The sequence below is a fragment of the Callorhinus ursinus genome, unplaced genomic scaffold, assembly GCF_003265705.2.
Source record: "Callorhinus ursinus isolate GAN/ISIS: 27379988/994484 unplaced genomic scaffold, GSC_fseal_2.0 scaffold18, whole genome shotgun sequence".
NCBI lineage: Eukaryota > Metazoa > Chordata > Mammalia > Carnivora > Otariidae > Callorhinus > Callorhinus ursinus.
Genome location: NW_027397080.1, coordinates 18978497 through 18992862, shown reverse-complemented (window position 1 = coordinate 18992862; position 14366 = coordinate 18978497). Strand labels below are relative to the sequence as shown.

At 47.3% G+C, this 14366-nt stretch overlaps 1 protein-coding gene and 1 long non-coding RNA gene across 8 annotated transcripts in view; one reads left to right on the top strand and one right to left on the bottom strand.

The window, feature by feature from the left end:
* Positions 1 to 14366, bottom strand: part of STPG1 (sperm tail PG-rich repeat containing 1) — a 50874-nt gene that overhangs the window by 9733 nt on the left and 26775 nt on the right. For all 6 annotated transcript variants that reach the window (XM_073903175.1, XM_025855668.2, XM_073903177.1 and 3 more), the window contains 2 exons: positions 9834 to 9942; positions 5782 to 5947 (listed from right to left, as the gene is read on the bottom strand). In XM_073903175.1, the coding sequence (XP_073759276.1) occupies positions 5782 to 5947; positions 9834 to 9942 (275 nt within the window). The remainder of the gene's footprint in view (positions 1 to 5781; positions 5948 to 9833; positions 9943 to 14366) is intronic.
* On the top strand, positions 1540 to 14352 carry LOC112811547 (uncharacterized). 2 transcript variants are annotated; one of them, XR_012381345.1, is made up of 6 exons: positions 1540 to 2354; positions 7826 to 7919; positions 8084 to 8161; positions 8296 to 8365; positions 10366 to 10456; positions 14191 to 14352. It is a non-coding gene; the product is annotated as an uncharacterized lncRNA (long non-coding RNA). The 2 variants fall into 2 exon arrangements; XR_003205091.2 differs by lacking the exon at positions 14191 to 14352 and having other exon boundaries at positions 10366 to 10603.

Sequence of the window (14366 nt, the reverse complement as noted above, 5' to 3'; positions counted from 1 at the left end):
GAGAGGTCCCTTGCCCTCCACCCCATCCACGTGCCCAGGAGAGGCTTGGCACCAGCAGCTCGGCTCTCTGGATCTTTAAAGAGCGCCAGCCACGTGTGCAGCCATGTGCCAGGCACTCTGGGGAGTCCAGACTGTTCTGTGCTAAGACACAGACCCTGAATGCTCCCAAGGGCTTGACAGTCCCCTGCTAGTGATAGTCGTGGCTGGTGATTAAGGAAGTACAAGCTCTGCACCCACACAAACTTGGGTTTGAATCCACTCTCACTAGCTGTGTGACCTTGGAGAAGTCTCAGCCTCCCTAAGGCTCAGTTCCTTCATCTGTGAAATGGGGGATAAGAATACTTTCCATCCAGATTATGAAGATTATAACTAGTGTTTCACTTGTATTATTTTTTTTAAAGCAAGAAATATTAGAATAGAGGTAAAAACACTGCACTGGCGGGGGTGGGGGGGATTCCAATTACGTGAATCCAGAACTCTACCCTAGAAGAGCTAACATTTGCCCAGCAAGATAAGCAGGAATTCTTCAGGGAGAAAAGGGGCATTTCCCACAGAGGAAGCAGCAGGGGCAAGAACATGGACGAAGCATGAGCTGCAGCTGCATGTGGCAGGGATTGGGACAAGGAAGCAGAGACTACTGGGCCTCCTAGACTGCCTTCAGCCCTCAGTGCACCCGTGGCTTCTAGGGTGTCCACCTGTTTCTGACCATCCACTCTCACAGACCCCGATGAAAAGCTAAACGAATAGCTCCTATTTATGGCCTCTCCATCCAGCCTAACCTCCCATGCCCCTTGCTCCCATTTGACCTTCCAGAAACCCCCAACACAACACTGTTTGACCACGCCTTGCCTTTGCCTGTGCTCTTCCTTCTGCCAGGATCACCTCCTTTCCCTGCCAACTCTGATCAGTCTTCACGTCTCACATCCTCCAGGGAAATTTCTGTGGCCACTGCCCTCCCCCTGCCCCATTGCCCTTCCTGGGGCTCCACAGAGCAGCATGGGTCCTGGAGTCAGCTGGACCTGCATGCCACACCTTGCTCCACCACCTTCATCTATACTCTATGTAACAGTACTGCCCTGCGGGGGAGCTGGGAGCATGACGCTAGGTGACATCCATGAAAGCTCTTAGCTCAGCGCGGCTGGGCCCTCGATACGTTCTAGCCCTTCTTCTTTTCTCTGAACAGAACATGCTAGGTTTTCTAACACTCTTTACGTGCCTAGCTCTTTAAGGCAGGGGACTGCATCTGACTCATCTTTGGGGCCCCATCCCTACTCCCCAGGACATTTGCTGAACTGCAGAGAAAAGCGGAGGGGGTCTCAGCAAGTCGGGGAGCCCAGACATCTGAACCCCACCTGACAGTTTTAGCATCGTTCGGGGCTGCTCCCTCCATGGCAGGGTGGGGCTGGGCAGATCACAAAGGTCATGCTGGATCAGACCCAGGGCAGCCCTCAGTGCATTGTGACCGGGGCTTTTATGAGCCTCATTGCTCAGTTATAAAAGCCAACCTGGTCCTGCCCCGTAGAAAGAAAACATCTATCAAAGGCTCTGAGTTGGCCACAACTGGATTAAGTATGTTTGCAGCTCCCAATGTGAGCTGTTTGCAAATCGCCCAAGAATAATGAATGTCTCGGAGGACTCAGCAGGTCACTTGGGGAAGGCATCTGAGACCCTCGGGACACTCCCAGGCACCGATTCACTCTGCCTCAGGGATTCCCAGGGTTGGGAGGGATAAAGGGGCAATTTTTTCTCATCATTAAAGGGCAGCCGGTTGCCTCTGGGGTGGAATGCAGCATCTGTTTAACAGGGTATAGAGGGTGACAGATTACAGCCGCTTGGGAAGAAGCATCCCATATCTAATTGAAAATCCCAGGGGAACTTTAGGTGGGTCATGATAATTACCCAAATTGGCACAGGGCCAACAGGGTTTGATTCTTCAGCTCTGGCTGTGGCAGGACAGCATGTCTGTGCAAAACCAGTGGCTTAGAAACTCCAGGAAGTAGATCAAGGGTTAGAAAGATGTCAGTGGGCGTTTACCCTCCCTGCTGGCGAGCGTGCGTGGAAGGCAGCACCCAGGAGGGACCAGTTTGATCTCTAAAAAGCCCTTATCCTGACTCACCCTAATTCACTGACTCATCACTGTGACGGTGTTGAAGACCTGAAGCGGACACCTCACTTATCTTCGAAAGCCCCCCCGTAAGCCGATAAATGCTCTTAGCTTTGCGTTGGAAGGTGGCCACAGCAAAGAGACACCTGTGCCCTGTTCTTGAGCTAGGGAGCCCAGACATGGTCATCCAAACATCCTGCCAGCCCTTGACACAGCACCTGCCCTCCAGGGGCCACTCAAGAAGCAGCAGGTGAGTACAGCCGACCCGCTCACATACCTCAATAAACATACAAGTTACGTGTATCAAAAGCTTACCGTGCGCCAGGCCTGGTGAGTTCTGGGGGTTATCTTATGTTATCCTCGCAAGCACATTACCAAGTGTTCATTTCACAATTTGCAGAGTTGAATTTGAATTCCTGGGAGTTAAGGGGCCCCCTCCCCACCCCCAGGCCCCCAGAGCTGGGGAGTGGGGGAAGGGCGGTTCAGTGCTGGTCTGACTCGGACGGAGCCTGTGCGTATACACATCCCCTAGGCCACACTGCTTCTGTGGCTCATTCTCAGCTCTGGGGGCCAGGGGGGAGAGTGGAGACAAGACAAGCCCATGCCTCGCCCCCGGCCGGCCTCCCGAGCACATCACCCAACCCACAACTCCCTGGGCTTCACTTTTGTTGGTGGGTAACATGGGACCAACAATTCTAGGGACAACTCATATCTCCCGATTCTTCCTGCATCCTCAAGAAAGCAGAGCCTAAAGGTTATTTTTGCAAGCTGGGACCCTCCCCCAAAATAAGGAGCCAAGCACTGCAATTCAAGACAAATAAGGAACCTGGGCTGCTTGCACTAGCCACAAGGAAACCCAGTGATGACTCTCGGGTTCTCTGCCACTGCCCCATGCAGCCCTGGAGAGCGTATAGTGCTCAGACTTGGTGTGGATAAAGTCTCAACGAAGTTACATAGAGATGGGGAGGAAACCACGCAGACCTTCTTAGGGGCCTGATGATCCCAGTGAGTGCCCCCCCACACACACTCCTGCCACTCCCGTCCCTCTCTTCCCTTCAGGGACACAGGAGAGGAAACAGAACTCCAATTTGAGAGACTGGAGTCTGGATACTCCCTCAATAGAGGGTATTTAGCTGTATCTTTTCTTTATATTAACTCATTTCTTCATCATTGAACATAAACCAATGGATGCTTGTTTAGATTACCCAGCACACACTTGAAGTTTATCTTCTTGTTTTTTAAGTACATTTACAGATTTCTCGGCTATGTCCTTTCCATGTCAATTAAAAATATATGTATTTTGGGCCTTCTTTGTGGGTCCAGGCTGGTTCCGTGTTCACTGCCCCTAGTATGTGCTCCTGAATGACATGGTGAGCAAACCCGGGGTCCTGGAGTGTCAGAAATGGAAAGACCTCCCCCTCTTTTCACACATAAAGAAATAAGGCCCATGGAGGTGCTGAGAGCAGCCCCAGACCACGGGGGAAGTTAACACAAATGTCCTGCCCAGGGCACCATGCACTCACCAGGGGGAACCCAAGTGGGGGTTTATGTACTCACCAGGGGGAACCCAAGTTTAGGAGACACTGGGTTTAATAAGTTTCTTTACTTCGGGACATCTCATAGCCTTTAATTAGGCCATGCACACAGTGATGCTCCCAGGGGCAGAGGGTTCATATTCAGTGCTTCCTAGACTTGTTAACCAAAGATCTGTCATTCACAAAGCATCACAAAACAGCCAGCGATCCCCAGACACCCCCAGACACGCCAGCGCCACTGCACTGCACCCAGCTAGAAAGACTGCCCTCCGGGATCTGTGTAGCCGACAGCCTTGGGGCCACATGATCCAGCATTTTGTTGCACATGCCTCTGCTTTGCTCTGGAGTCATTCCCAGGTGAACCCAGCTGAAGGTATGTATGGTGCCCTATTCACCCGAGCACCCCCTCAGCCTCCAGCACAGACCCAGAAACCGACAGAGCCTGACTGACAGGTGCAAATGTCATAAAATGAGAATGATTTCAAACTGCTCATCCAAACTTTAGCAAAGGCAGAATGGCGCTTCTCTGGGGAAAGCAGCTCAACACTGAGTGTTCTCCACTGTCCTTTTCATTACTTCCTCGAAGGAGCTTCCAGATTCAAGCTAGGGGCCTGAGTGGCTATACCAAAGAGGAGTTGTACCCTATATGCTCATATGCCTTGGATACCGAATAGCAACAGTTATAATGATAAAATTCTCATCTAACCCTCACAGAACCCCTAGGAGATAAGACTCTTATCTCCACTTACTAGTATGGAAACTGAGGCTCAGAGAGAAGCAGCCCCTGCAAGGGACAGAGCTGTGACTCACACCCAGTTCTGCTAGCTCCAAAGCCTGTCCCCTTACCCACTCTACTCGTTGGCACAGCAGGGGAACGGTGGTGTGCAGTGGCGTCCGCCCTAAGCCCGCCTGGAGGCGGGAGACCCTGACGTTCAGAGAGAGCCGGCTCCTGGAGACCGTCCTTCCCCAGTTTTGAGCCCTGGAGCCTGTGAGCGGTCAACCTGCAGAACCCAAGAGCCAAAGGGCAGATGGGACTTGCCCAGTAGATTCCATCTGAGCTCTGAATCCCTTCTCCAGATCGGCAGGTTCTTGTCTTGCTCCTCTCCCCAGTCCTGTCTCCTTGTCCTGCGCTGGAGATCAGAGTAGGCTCGATGTTACCAGCCTCCCTCGGTTGCCTGGACTTCTGACTCGCTGTGGGTATGAGCCCCTGGCTACCTGCCTGACCCCCAGGGGCCAATCCTGCCTGGAGAGGACTATACTGGGGTGAGGTCTTAGATGGCGACAGGCAGCCTGACCGTACAGTTAGTTCTAGTTCTAGAACCATCTGAGGAATAAATAAGCCCTGTGAGTTCTTGAACCTGTTTGGTGAAAGTGATATTAAATGCATAGGGTATTAATCATGTTAACACAAATCCCCATCTTCACCTTTTAAATTTGTGCTAATATTGTCACCATTTGCACCTACTCCATGCCAAACCTATGTTATAAAATCTGAAAGCAACACTATGAGGCATGAATTTATCCCCACTTTACTTCACAGTTGAGACCATGGAGGCTCAGAGGGCTTAGTACAGTGCCTTAGGTCACACAGCATGAAAACAGCAGAGCTGAAGGTCAAATCCAGCAGATCCAACCAACTCCACGGTCTAGACTTTCAACCTATCGGCACAAAACTATGACAGCCCCATGCTGCTGTATATCCTGCCACCCCAGTAAAGATTTTATGTTATAAAAGTAGAATAATGTCAGCGCCAGGAAAGCACATCATCAGGAGGGATGTGGAAAGATCCAGCTAGTCCTGAGCCTGATTCCCAGTGGCATTTCAAATTAGCTGTATGCACATAGGCAAATCCTCAGCCTCATTGCAGCCTAGCTGCCCAGTCTATGAAGTAAGAATAATAATTCATACAACAGGGTCGTTGTGATGGTTCAGATGCTAAGTTGCTGGCACATAGTAGTTGCTCAATAAATATTATGCATTAAATAAGTATTTATTGTGCACCCACTATGTCAGTGAGGGCCCCTGGAGAGTGACCTGGAGTTGTATCCTGCCAATCAGAGACACCCCTTTCTTTTCTGCTTATGTTGGGTCCTTCCCCAGAACCACCTTTCCAAAGAAAGATCAGAATAATCAGGACTCACGGGATAAGAGTCTTTTTCAGAATTTTGGTGTGATCATTGGGGTTGTAATAACCAGGTCCCGGGCCTGCTGATGTCAGTTTTAATCCACGTCCAGTTTTTGATTTAAAACAAGACATTAATACCTTTGGCGACTGCTTCACAAGGGATTCGTTGATATTATAATGCCCTAAGAAGAAAGACATTTTAAAACAGAATAAGGAACTCTTCTCAAGTTAATGAAAAGCAGTATCTCACACCTAAGAATACATTTAATACTATAAGGGGCTATCACTCCACGATGGTCTGATGGAAGGGCTGCCTGAAGTAACTGAAAATTACACTCACCCTTTAGGAAACATGCTCACAGCAGCCCAGCTAGGTGGGTCATTGTCACCTCCATTCTAAAAAGGAGGAAAGGGAGACTCGGAGATATTGAATAGATTTGCCAAAAAGATTTCATCTAATTAGGAACTAAGCCCAGCTTCCTCCTCCATGAGGTATGAATAATTCTTCCAACAACAGGGTGGTTAGGATAGCTGAGTAATACTGAAGTTCCTGGCACGTAGTAGTCCTTTAGTAACTATTATGCAATCAACAAATATTTATTTAGCACCTACTATGTGGACCCAGGGCCACCTGTCTCCAAAGTCCATGCTTTCCCACCATGCCTTGTTTCAAGAAACTGTGAGAGAATAAAATGAATTTGGCTGCGCACAAAGCTTCACAAAGAAGAGAAGGTTCTGGGCTGGGGGAAGAGGAGGTAGGGTCAACCCTAAATTGTCGGGAGCCCTGTCGGTGGGTGCAGGTGTTTTTGGAGTGCAAAGAGGCAGTACTGAGCCAAAGTCTTGAGGATGTCTAGATCCTCTGACCCAGCCTTCCCATTACTCAGAAATTAAGGAAATTATTCAACATACGGGAAAAGCTCTAAGCATAGAGACACACACAACAGCAGTAGCCGCAGTGTGAGAAGGGGTACGTGGCCTGAAGGTCCGAGACCAGGGGCACTGTGAGGGAATAGCAACCCGGTCTGGTGGAAGGCCAGCCCTGGCCATGATAAATATGGAGACCATAAAGCCGCATGGCCATGTTTTTGAAAATAAAGATGAGTGAAAACAATGCCTACAAGTCCCTATATACTATGATGACATCTAGGTACAAATGGATCCGTCTGAATAAAAATAGGTGGGAGCCCAGAAAAGTGGTAGCATTGTGGGTGGGAAAAATATTTCAAGTTTTCTAAACATTGTAAGATTGATTTCGTTTTAAATAAAATGTACTCTTCCATTGCAAATGTACTGAAAACAACAATATGGGGCATTAGCAAGTCAACGTATTAGCAAGATTCTATTTAAATGATCATACCCAGTGGTGGCAAAGGTGAGGAGAAGCAGGTGCCTCATAGAAGCAGGAGGATAAATTACCTCTCTGCTGAAGAGCAATTTGGTCACCAATAAAAAAAAAAAAAACCTTAAATATTTTACATACTTTTGACTTAGCAATTTCACTTTAAGCAATTAATATAAGGAAATAATCTTTTTTAAAGATTTTATTTATTTATTTGAGAGAGAGAGAATGACAGACAGAGAGCACGAGAGGGAAGAGGGTCAGAGGGAGAAGCAGACTCCCCGCTGAGCAGGGAGCCCAATGCGGGACTCGATCCCGGGACTCCAGGATCATGACCTGAGCCGAAGGCAGTCGCCCAACCAACTGAGCCACCCAGGCGCCCTAGGAAATAATCTTGATTGTACACAAGCTATGAGCTACAAAGATGTTTGATGCCTAAAACAACCTACATTTCCAGGAAGAGGCCATTTGGTCCTTAACTTACAGTACCGCCATGCCATGGAATACCATACATCCGTTTCAAAAATTATATTCTTTGGAGGTTTCTTAACATGAAAAGATGTTCCCAATATATGCTTAAGTTAAAAAAAGGCAAATGTCCAGTATAGCAATATTTATAATATCGGTATGCATCTCTCATATTTTGTTTCTTTTTCTCTCATGACCGTGTAAATATGTATATATTATATATATACAAAATATATTTTTTTTCCTTCCACAGAAAGGTTAAAGCAACCCCTTGATTATCAAATGCTGAAAAGCAGAAGGAAGGAGAGAAAGACACTCACGTTCCTACGGCCCAGAGAGAACCAAGGGTAAGCACTGGTGTTTATTTGCTTCTTGTCTTTTCCTGAGTGTGGTTGGAGGACTACACGGTGTTGATCTCACAGTGCAATTCATATTCTGAAATGCACGTTTTTCAAGTGACTCTTTAACATCTGCGTTTCCCCCTAATCTAATAGCCTTTTTTTTTTTTAAGGAAAAATAGAGAGGAGGACATTCATGATGTGCTTGGCAAACGTAAACTTCACAAAATCCAACCAGCAAATGTGTGAAGGTGAGCATTTTGCTCAGAGTTGAAGGTAGGCCAGTCGTGGCCCTCAGCCCCTGAGGAAGAGGCCCTCGGAGCAGCTGGGACAGGGACCCTGCAGGGGCACCAGTCACAGCTCCACATCTGTTTTCCCCCAGCAGGAGAAGGAGCCACCCGTTATTTCTGAGAGGTCCAAGCTGATTGTTTATCACACAGGGGCAGATTCCCCAGGCAAGTTTTGGGTGGGTCTGAGGCACCAGGTATCAAGTGGGATGGGCCTGGACTCAAATCCACCGATGGGACCCTGGGCCAATTACCTGCTTTCTAAGTATCATTTTTGCCTGTAAAATGGGGATCAATAATAATTGATCACGCTTTCTGACCACAAGATCGCGTGCCGGCCAAACCCTCCACAGGGTCTGGAGATCGTTCGATGAGAAACGTAAAGCCTCTGGCACACAGTAGGAATTTAACACATCCTGGTACCCACATACTCTCCCCCTCTGCTCCATTACAAGGGGCTATGGGCCCCTGAGGACCCTCCCGGAAGGAGTGGGGGCATGTGGCCAGCTGAGCAGGTGCCCACATCCCGGGGCTCACTGGCAGGGCCTCTGGCCAAACTCCAGGGATGTGGCCTTTGTTCTGTATAAACAAATAAGGTGGGGCTTTGCCTATGATGATGTAAGCCAGGGGAGCTTTAGCCAGGGCTTAGCCTCCTAATTAGGGCTGGTTTTGTTATTCAGCTTCAGACTGATCTTCTCAACTTTAATCTGGATTTGGTGAAATCCAAAGTGTGCTGCAATTTTATCCACACCCCGCCCTCAAGAGGTGTGATTGCATAGGCAAACCCTCCCTGCTCCTCCCTCAGCTCCGGGGCTCAAGGCTCCCTGCGGGGAGGACCCACCGGGAAGGTCTACTCTGACGAGGGCTCCCAGAGTGCCAGTGGTGGCATCCCCTGACCTCTCTGGAAGCCTTTCACTGAGGCTGGAAGCGGGGAGCAGGTCTGAGAGAACAGGGCGGAGCAACACCTCTCCCGGCCCAGAGGGGAAAACACTTGCAGGCCAGCTCTTGGGGCGGTCTCAGAAGTCACTGGGGGCTGATGGGGGCAATAGTCTCCTCAGCCAGACACCCCTGGGCTTAGGCCTGCCATCTGTCCGCCGTGGGACGCGGAGCAGGTCACTCCCGCTCTCTGAGCACCATCTCCTCACCAGACACAGGACTGAGAGTACAGGCCAAGGAAGACCGATGCGGGAGGACTGCGTGGAAAATACTAGGCTCTCAGTAAACGGAGCCATTTTCCAGTGTTTGGGGACTAGTTGATGAAGTCCGCTCTAGGCTCAGGAGGAAAGGAAGGGTCTGGACACTCAGCGTATTGAGTGCCCCACCCCCGGGGCCTGTGAGGACGCCTGGGGCACGTGAATGTGCACACTTCTGTGGTGAGAAGCCACTTCCCCATCTAGCAGCCCAGAGCAGATGTGCTCGGTCATGGAAAGGGAGGCCAGCGAGGCTGCTTTGGGGCCATTTCCAGAGCAGCCCTTCTTCCCCTGAGCTTTCTCCTTTTTGTTCAGCACCTGTTCAACAACCCCACTCCACCCAAAGCTGAACTCCTAAAAAGACTCCCTATGAAGCAATGGTGCCCCACAGAGCAGATCTGGTATGTTAACCCTTGGGTCAAGACCAGTGCAAGGTGGCTGCTTACCTGGGGCAGGTCCTGTTTCAGCGACAGTGAAAAATCCTCTCTGGGTTTTGGACATAAACCCGGCTCGGGCACAGACGTTGTTTCTCTGCTTGCAGTAAGAGACAGAGGCCTGGGGGGAGAACACAAGCATGGTATTCCTCAGAAAATGAACAGAGTGGAAAAGTTCCCCCCGACTGTGCCTTTGCCATCACCCGAGCTGGAGAGGCCGAGGAGTTTGTGATCACCAGCAGATGTCTGGTCACCTCCCCATGGCACAGAGGACAGAGCCCAGAAGAGAGCCCGAAGACCAGGCTGCCAGGCTGGTCTTGTGTCTGCCACACATGGGGCGTGATGCTGCACAGGTTGTGCAGTTTCTCTGAACTTGAGTTTCCTCAGCTGTAAAACGGATCAGGTAACCCCTGCTCTAGTTGATGCAGTGAGGGTGACAACAGTCAAGAGACATCACCTATAGAAAAGTGTCTTTTTCAAGTCCGTAACACCGCAAATGCGCATTGTTTTCCTTATTTTTTTCTATGACTTTTATTCCTTTCAGGATGCTGAGTCCTACACATCGCCATCCTGAGTCCTTACCGTTCAAACAGCCCTCCTATGAACGCAGGATTTGGGGCACACAAGGCCATCAGGTAATTTAAGATTACGATCAGATCTGTAACACTCCCTTGTCTCGACTTTTCTGGACAGACCAGAAATTAAGAATTTTGACTGATCCACACAATATACAGCATGTTCAGCACTCTGAAAATAATAGGAGAGAGGAAAAAAAAAAAAAAAAGAACCCTGAGATCATCCCTCTACTATATGTGAATCATAAATATTTTAAATGCCAATTTGCCGTCAGTCCCCTGTATTCATTAGATAAAGATGCAATAAAAATCGTAAATGTAGTGACTGGGAATATTTACTGAATGAGTGAAACTATTTGCTGGGGCCAGGATGGTTTGATTTTCCTGAGATACTCCTTTGTGGGAAAAAAAAAAAAAAAAGTTTCTCAAGAAATGCAGATGGCATTTTGATTTTGTGTTTACAAAGGTGGAGGAATTTAGCTTTTCCCAGGGTCCTAATGGCTAGAATGCATGCAGGGAGGGCAAACAAAAACATCAGATGGGGCAGGCTAATTACTGAACAGAGGGACAGGAACCGGGTTGCCGGAGAGGAAGTAATAACACAGTATGGAGAAAAAGGATTCTAATAGAGAGGTGGGGGATTGAGGTAAGCAAAGGCAAAGAAAAGCCCTAACAGACCTCGCCTGTGGTGTGGCTAACAGGATTATCACATTTCTGCTTCTTGCCAGTTGACTCAACCATTGTTCTCCAGGTCTGAAAAAAGCCTCCTGTAGACAAAACACGATTTCAGCCTTATTCCTCATCCAGACAGAAGAACAACTGAAAGAGGGAGCATTTTTGTATACTCTGAGTGTGTGTCACTGGAAGATTTCACCATTAGATGAGGAAAACAGTCAGCTAGCTTCATTGGCAGGTTGGGGGGAAAAAAATGAAGCAGGTTTACTGTATCACCATGGGGAAAAAAAAATCCAAGATATAGCTGAGTAGAAAATGCACGTGTACCGTGGACAGCATAATCCTAATACTGGAGGTAGGGTTGGGGGAGGAAGAGACTATGAAAGAAACTGCACCTATTTTTGATGGTGGTTTGCTTTAGAGGGCAGAATTGTAAGAGAATTCTGCTTTTCTAGTTCAGGGCTTTCTAAAATACTTGAATATATTTAATGAAGAGCATGAATTATTTTCACAGTCACATTAAAACTATAATCAACAAAAACCATGCACTTAAAATTGATCCATTGGCAGAAGGTCTGAGCCCTGACTTGGGAAACGGTCTTTTCTAGATTAACGACTGTACATGATGAGGGTAATTCCTTCAACGTCATGAGCATTTACTGCAAGTGTACCATATACCAGGACCTGCGGGGGGCGCTGGAGATGCGAAGCTGGGTGAAGGAGTGCACAGTGGGTTGCAGAGGCAGATGCCTGAAACACTAACTCCCTCTCTCTCGGGAATGGCAAAGGTGCAACGGCCAAGAACATTATCAATTTCTTGGACCAGGCCTTGACCTCTCTCCTGTTAGTATAACAGCCTCCTAACTGGTTTTTCAAAATCCACTCTTCACCCAAATAGTGGTCCATTCTCCATACAGCTGCGGGCGGGAGCTTTTTTAATAAAGTACATCAGATGATGTCTCTCCCTCAAAGGCTTCCCGCAGGGAACCAAATTAAAGATCCCTCCCAGGGTTTTTAGGGGCCTGAACGAACTAGCCCCTGCCTATCTCTCTGGCTTCCCCTTATTCCCTCTCCTCCTAGCTAATGCTACTCCAGCTACCTTCTTGTAGTTCCTCAAGGTTCAGCTGCTTGCTGTCCCAGGACCTTTGCACATGCTTTTCCCTCAATTCTGGCTCTTCCTTCAATTCTCAGGTCTCGGCCCCAGAGCCTTCTCTGACCACCCAGTCTAAAATACATGATGCTATCAACCCCCCATATTCTCCACATATTCTGTCTCTCAGGGTCCAACTATTTGTCTGCCTCAAAGCTGGCCACAGTTTGTAATTATTTTGTTTGCCTGTTTACTAGTTTTGTCATGCGTTCCCTGCTGGAATCTAAGCTGTATCACTGGTGTAGCACAGAGTAGCCACAGATTCCCTGAAGGGAGACCCAGCAGGGCCGGAACATGCTGACCGATCACTCTCCAGCTGTATACCCCAGCCATCTACCTGCACTCACTGATAATGCAAACGGTCCCTTTGAGCAGGGTAACTTTGGGCAAATCCCGTCCCCTCCCTGAGCATCAGCTTTCTCTTCTGTAAATTGAAAAAAGAGATAACCTACTTCATGGATTCTTGTGAATATTAAATGAGATGAATACATAATGCTTAGAACAGTACATAGGCCTGGAATAGTACTTCATCATCATCATCATTATTATTATTTTCAGACTCTGATTATCCCAGGGGAAGACTATCTAGAGTTGTTCTAATATAGTAGCCACTGGCTCTCGAGCACTGGGGACATGGCTGATCCAAATTAAGATGTGCTGAAAGTATAAAATACACACTGGGTTGTAAAGATAGATGGAAAGAATGTAAAACATTAGTTATTTTTATTTATAATTATGTGTATAATTATTATAAATAAAAAGTATAATTAATAATTTTATATTGATTAGACATTGAAATTAGATCTTGAATATACTGGGTTAAATAACGTATATTCTTAAGATTGCTTTCACCTGTTCCTTTTTACTTTCAAATGTGGCTACTGGGAAGATTTAAAGATTTTATTTATTTTTGCGAAAGAGAGAGGGAGAATGAGCGTGAGCTGGGGGAAGGGCAGAGGGAGAAGCAGACTCCCTGCCGAGCAGGGAGCCCGATGCAGAACTCAAACCCAGGACCCCGGGATCATGACCCGAGCAGAAGGCAGATGCTTAACAGACGGAGCCACCCAGGCGCCCAAGATTTAAATGATATATGTTGCTCCTGTTATATTTCTTTTGGACAGTGCCAGCCTAGCAGGCGCATTCATCATTTTGAGCACATTATAATTGATTGGATCAATCACGGAAGATCAGCAGGGCTTTTGTAGTCAGAAAAATAAATATTATTTATAAGTATTATAAAAGAAAAAGGAAATTAAAAATGAAGTACTCTAAGACCAAAATATCTTGCAATATATCATAATCATATTAATACCTTATATACAATTAATTTCTTATGTATTTTAGAGTGTTTCCACATGTACTGTCTCATTTGGTTCTTATAATAACCCTATAGGGTGAGTATAATTGATTCCATTTTACAACTGAGGCTCAAGAGGTAACGTGACTTCCCCAAAGACAGCTCTGCGGATCTCCACGGATGGTAGAGTCCTTATCCGCCAGGGGCTGGGCTAAGCACTCAGCTCAGATGACCTAATTTAACATTTGCATTAACACAATGAAGTAGACACATTTCTCCATTTTGCAGATCAATAACCTGAGTCCTGAAAGCTGAAGGGACATGCCCAGAGCCACACAGTTAGAAAGTGGCAGAGTTGACATTTGAACCTGATTTCATCTCTTAACCATTAATCATACCGTTCTGCCTCCATGACTACAGAGTGATTGTAATTGGTGGAGCATTACTGTGAAAAACCCAGTTTCTGATATGGAAATGTGGAAACTTACTTTCCCTATAAAAACCTAAGAAGTAAGTGGAAAGCGACTGCAGATAATATGGGAAATAAGAATTGTTACAGATGAGAATACTGTCCCAGAAAGGTTCTGTGGTAGGAGTGATTACAGTATTTTCCAGGGCGTGGTCTTCCCACTGCTTCCCACTGACCTCCGTGCTGCTCACATTTTTCTCCAGGTTGTGCAAATTCTCCATAAAGCCTTGCGTGCAACCTCCTCTACCCACTGGACAGTCAACAAACGCTAACTGGTTTATCAATTGCCTTTGAATGCTATTTCCCAAAGCATTCCCCGCCTTCATTCATTTTAGGAAAGCATTCATTCAGCATATATTTAACAAGCGCACGCAACGTT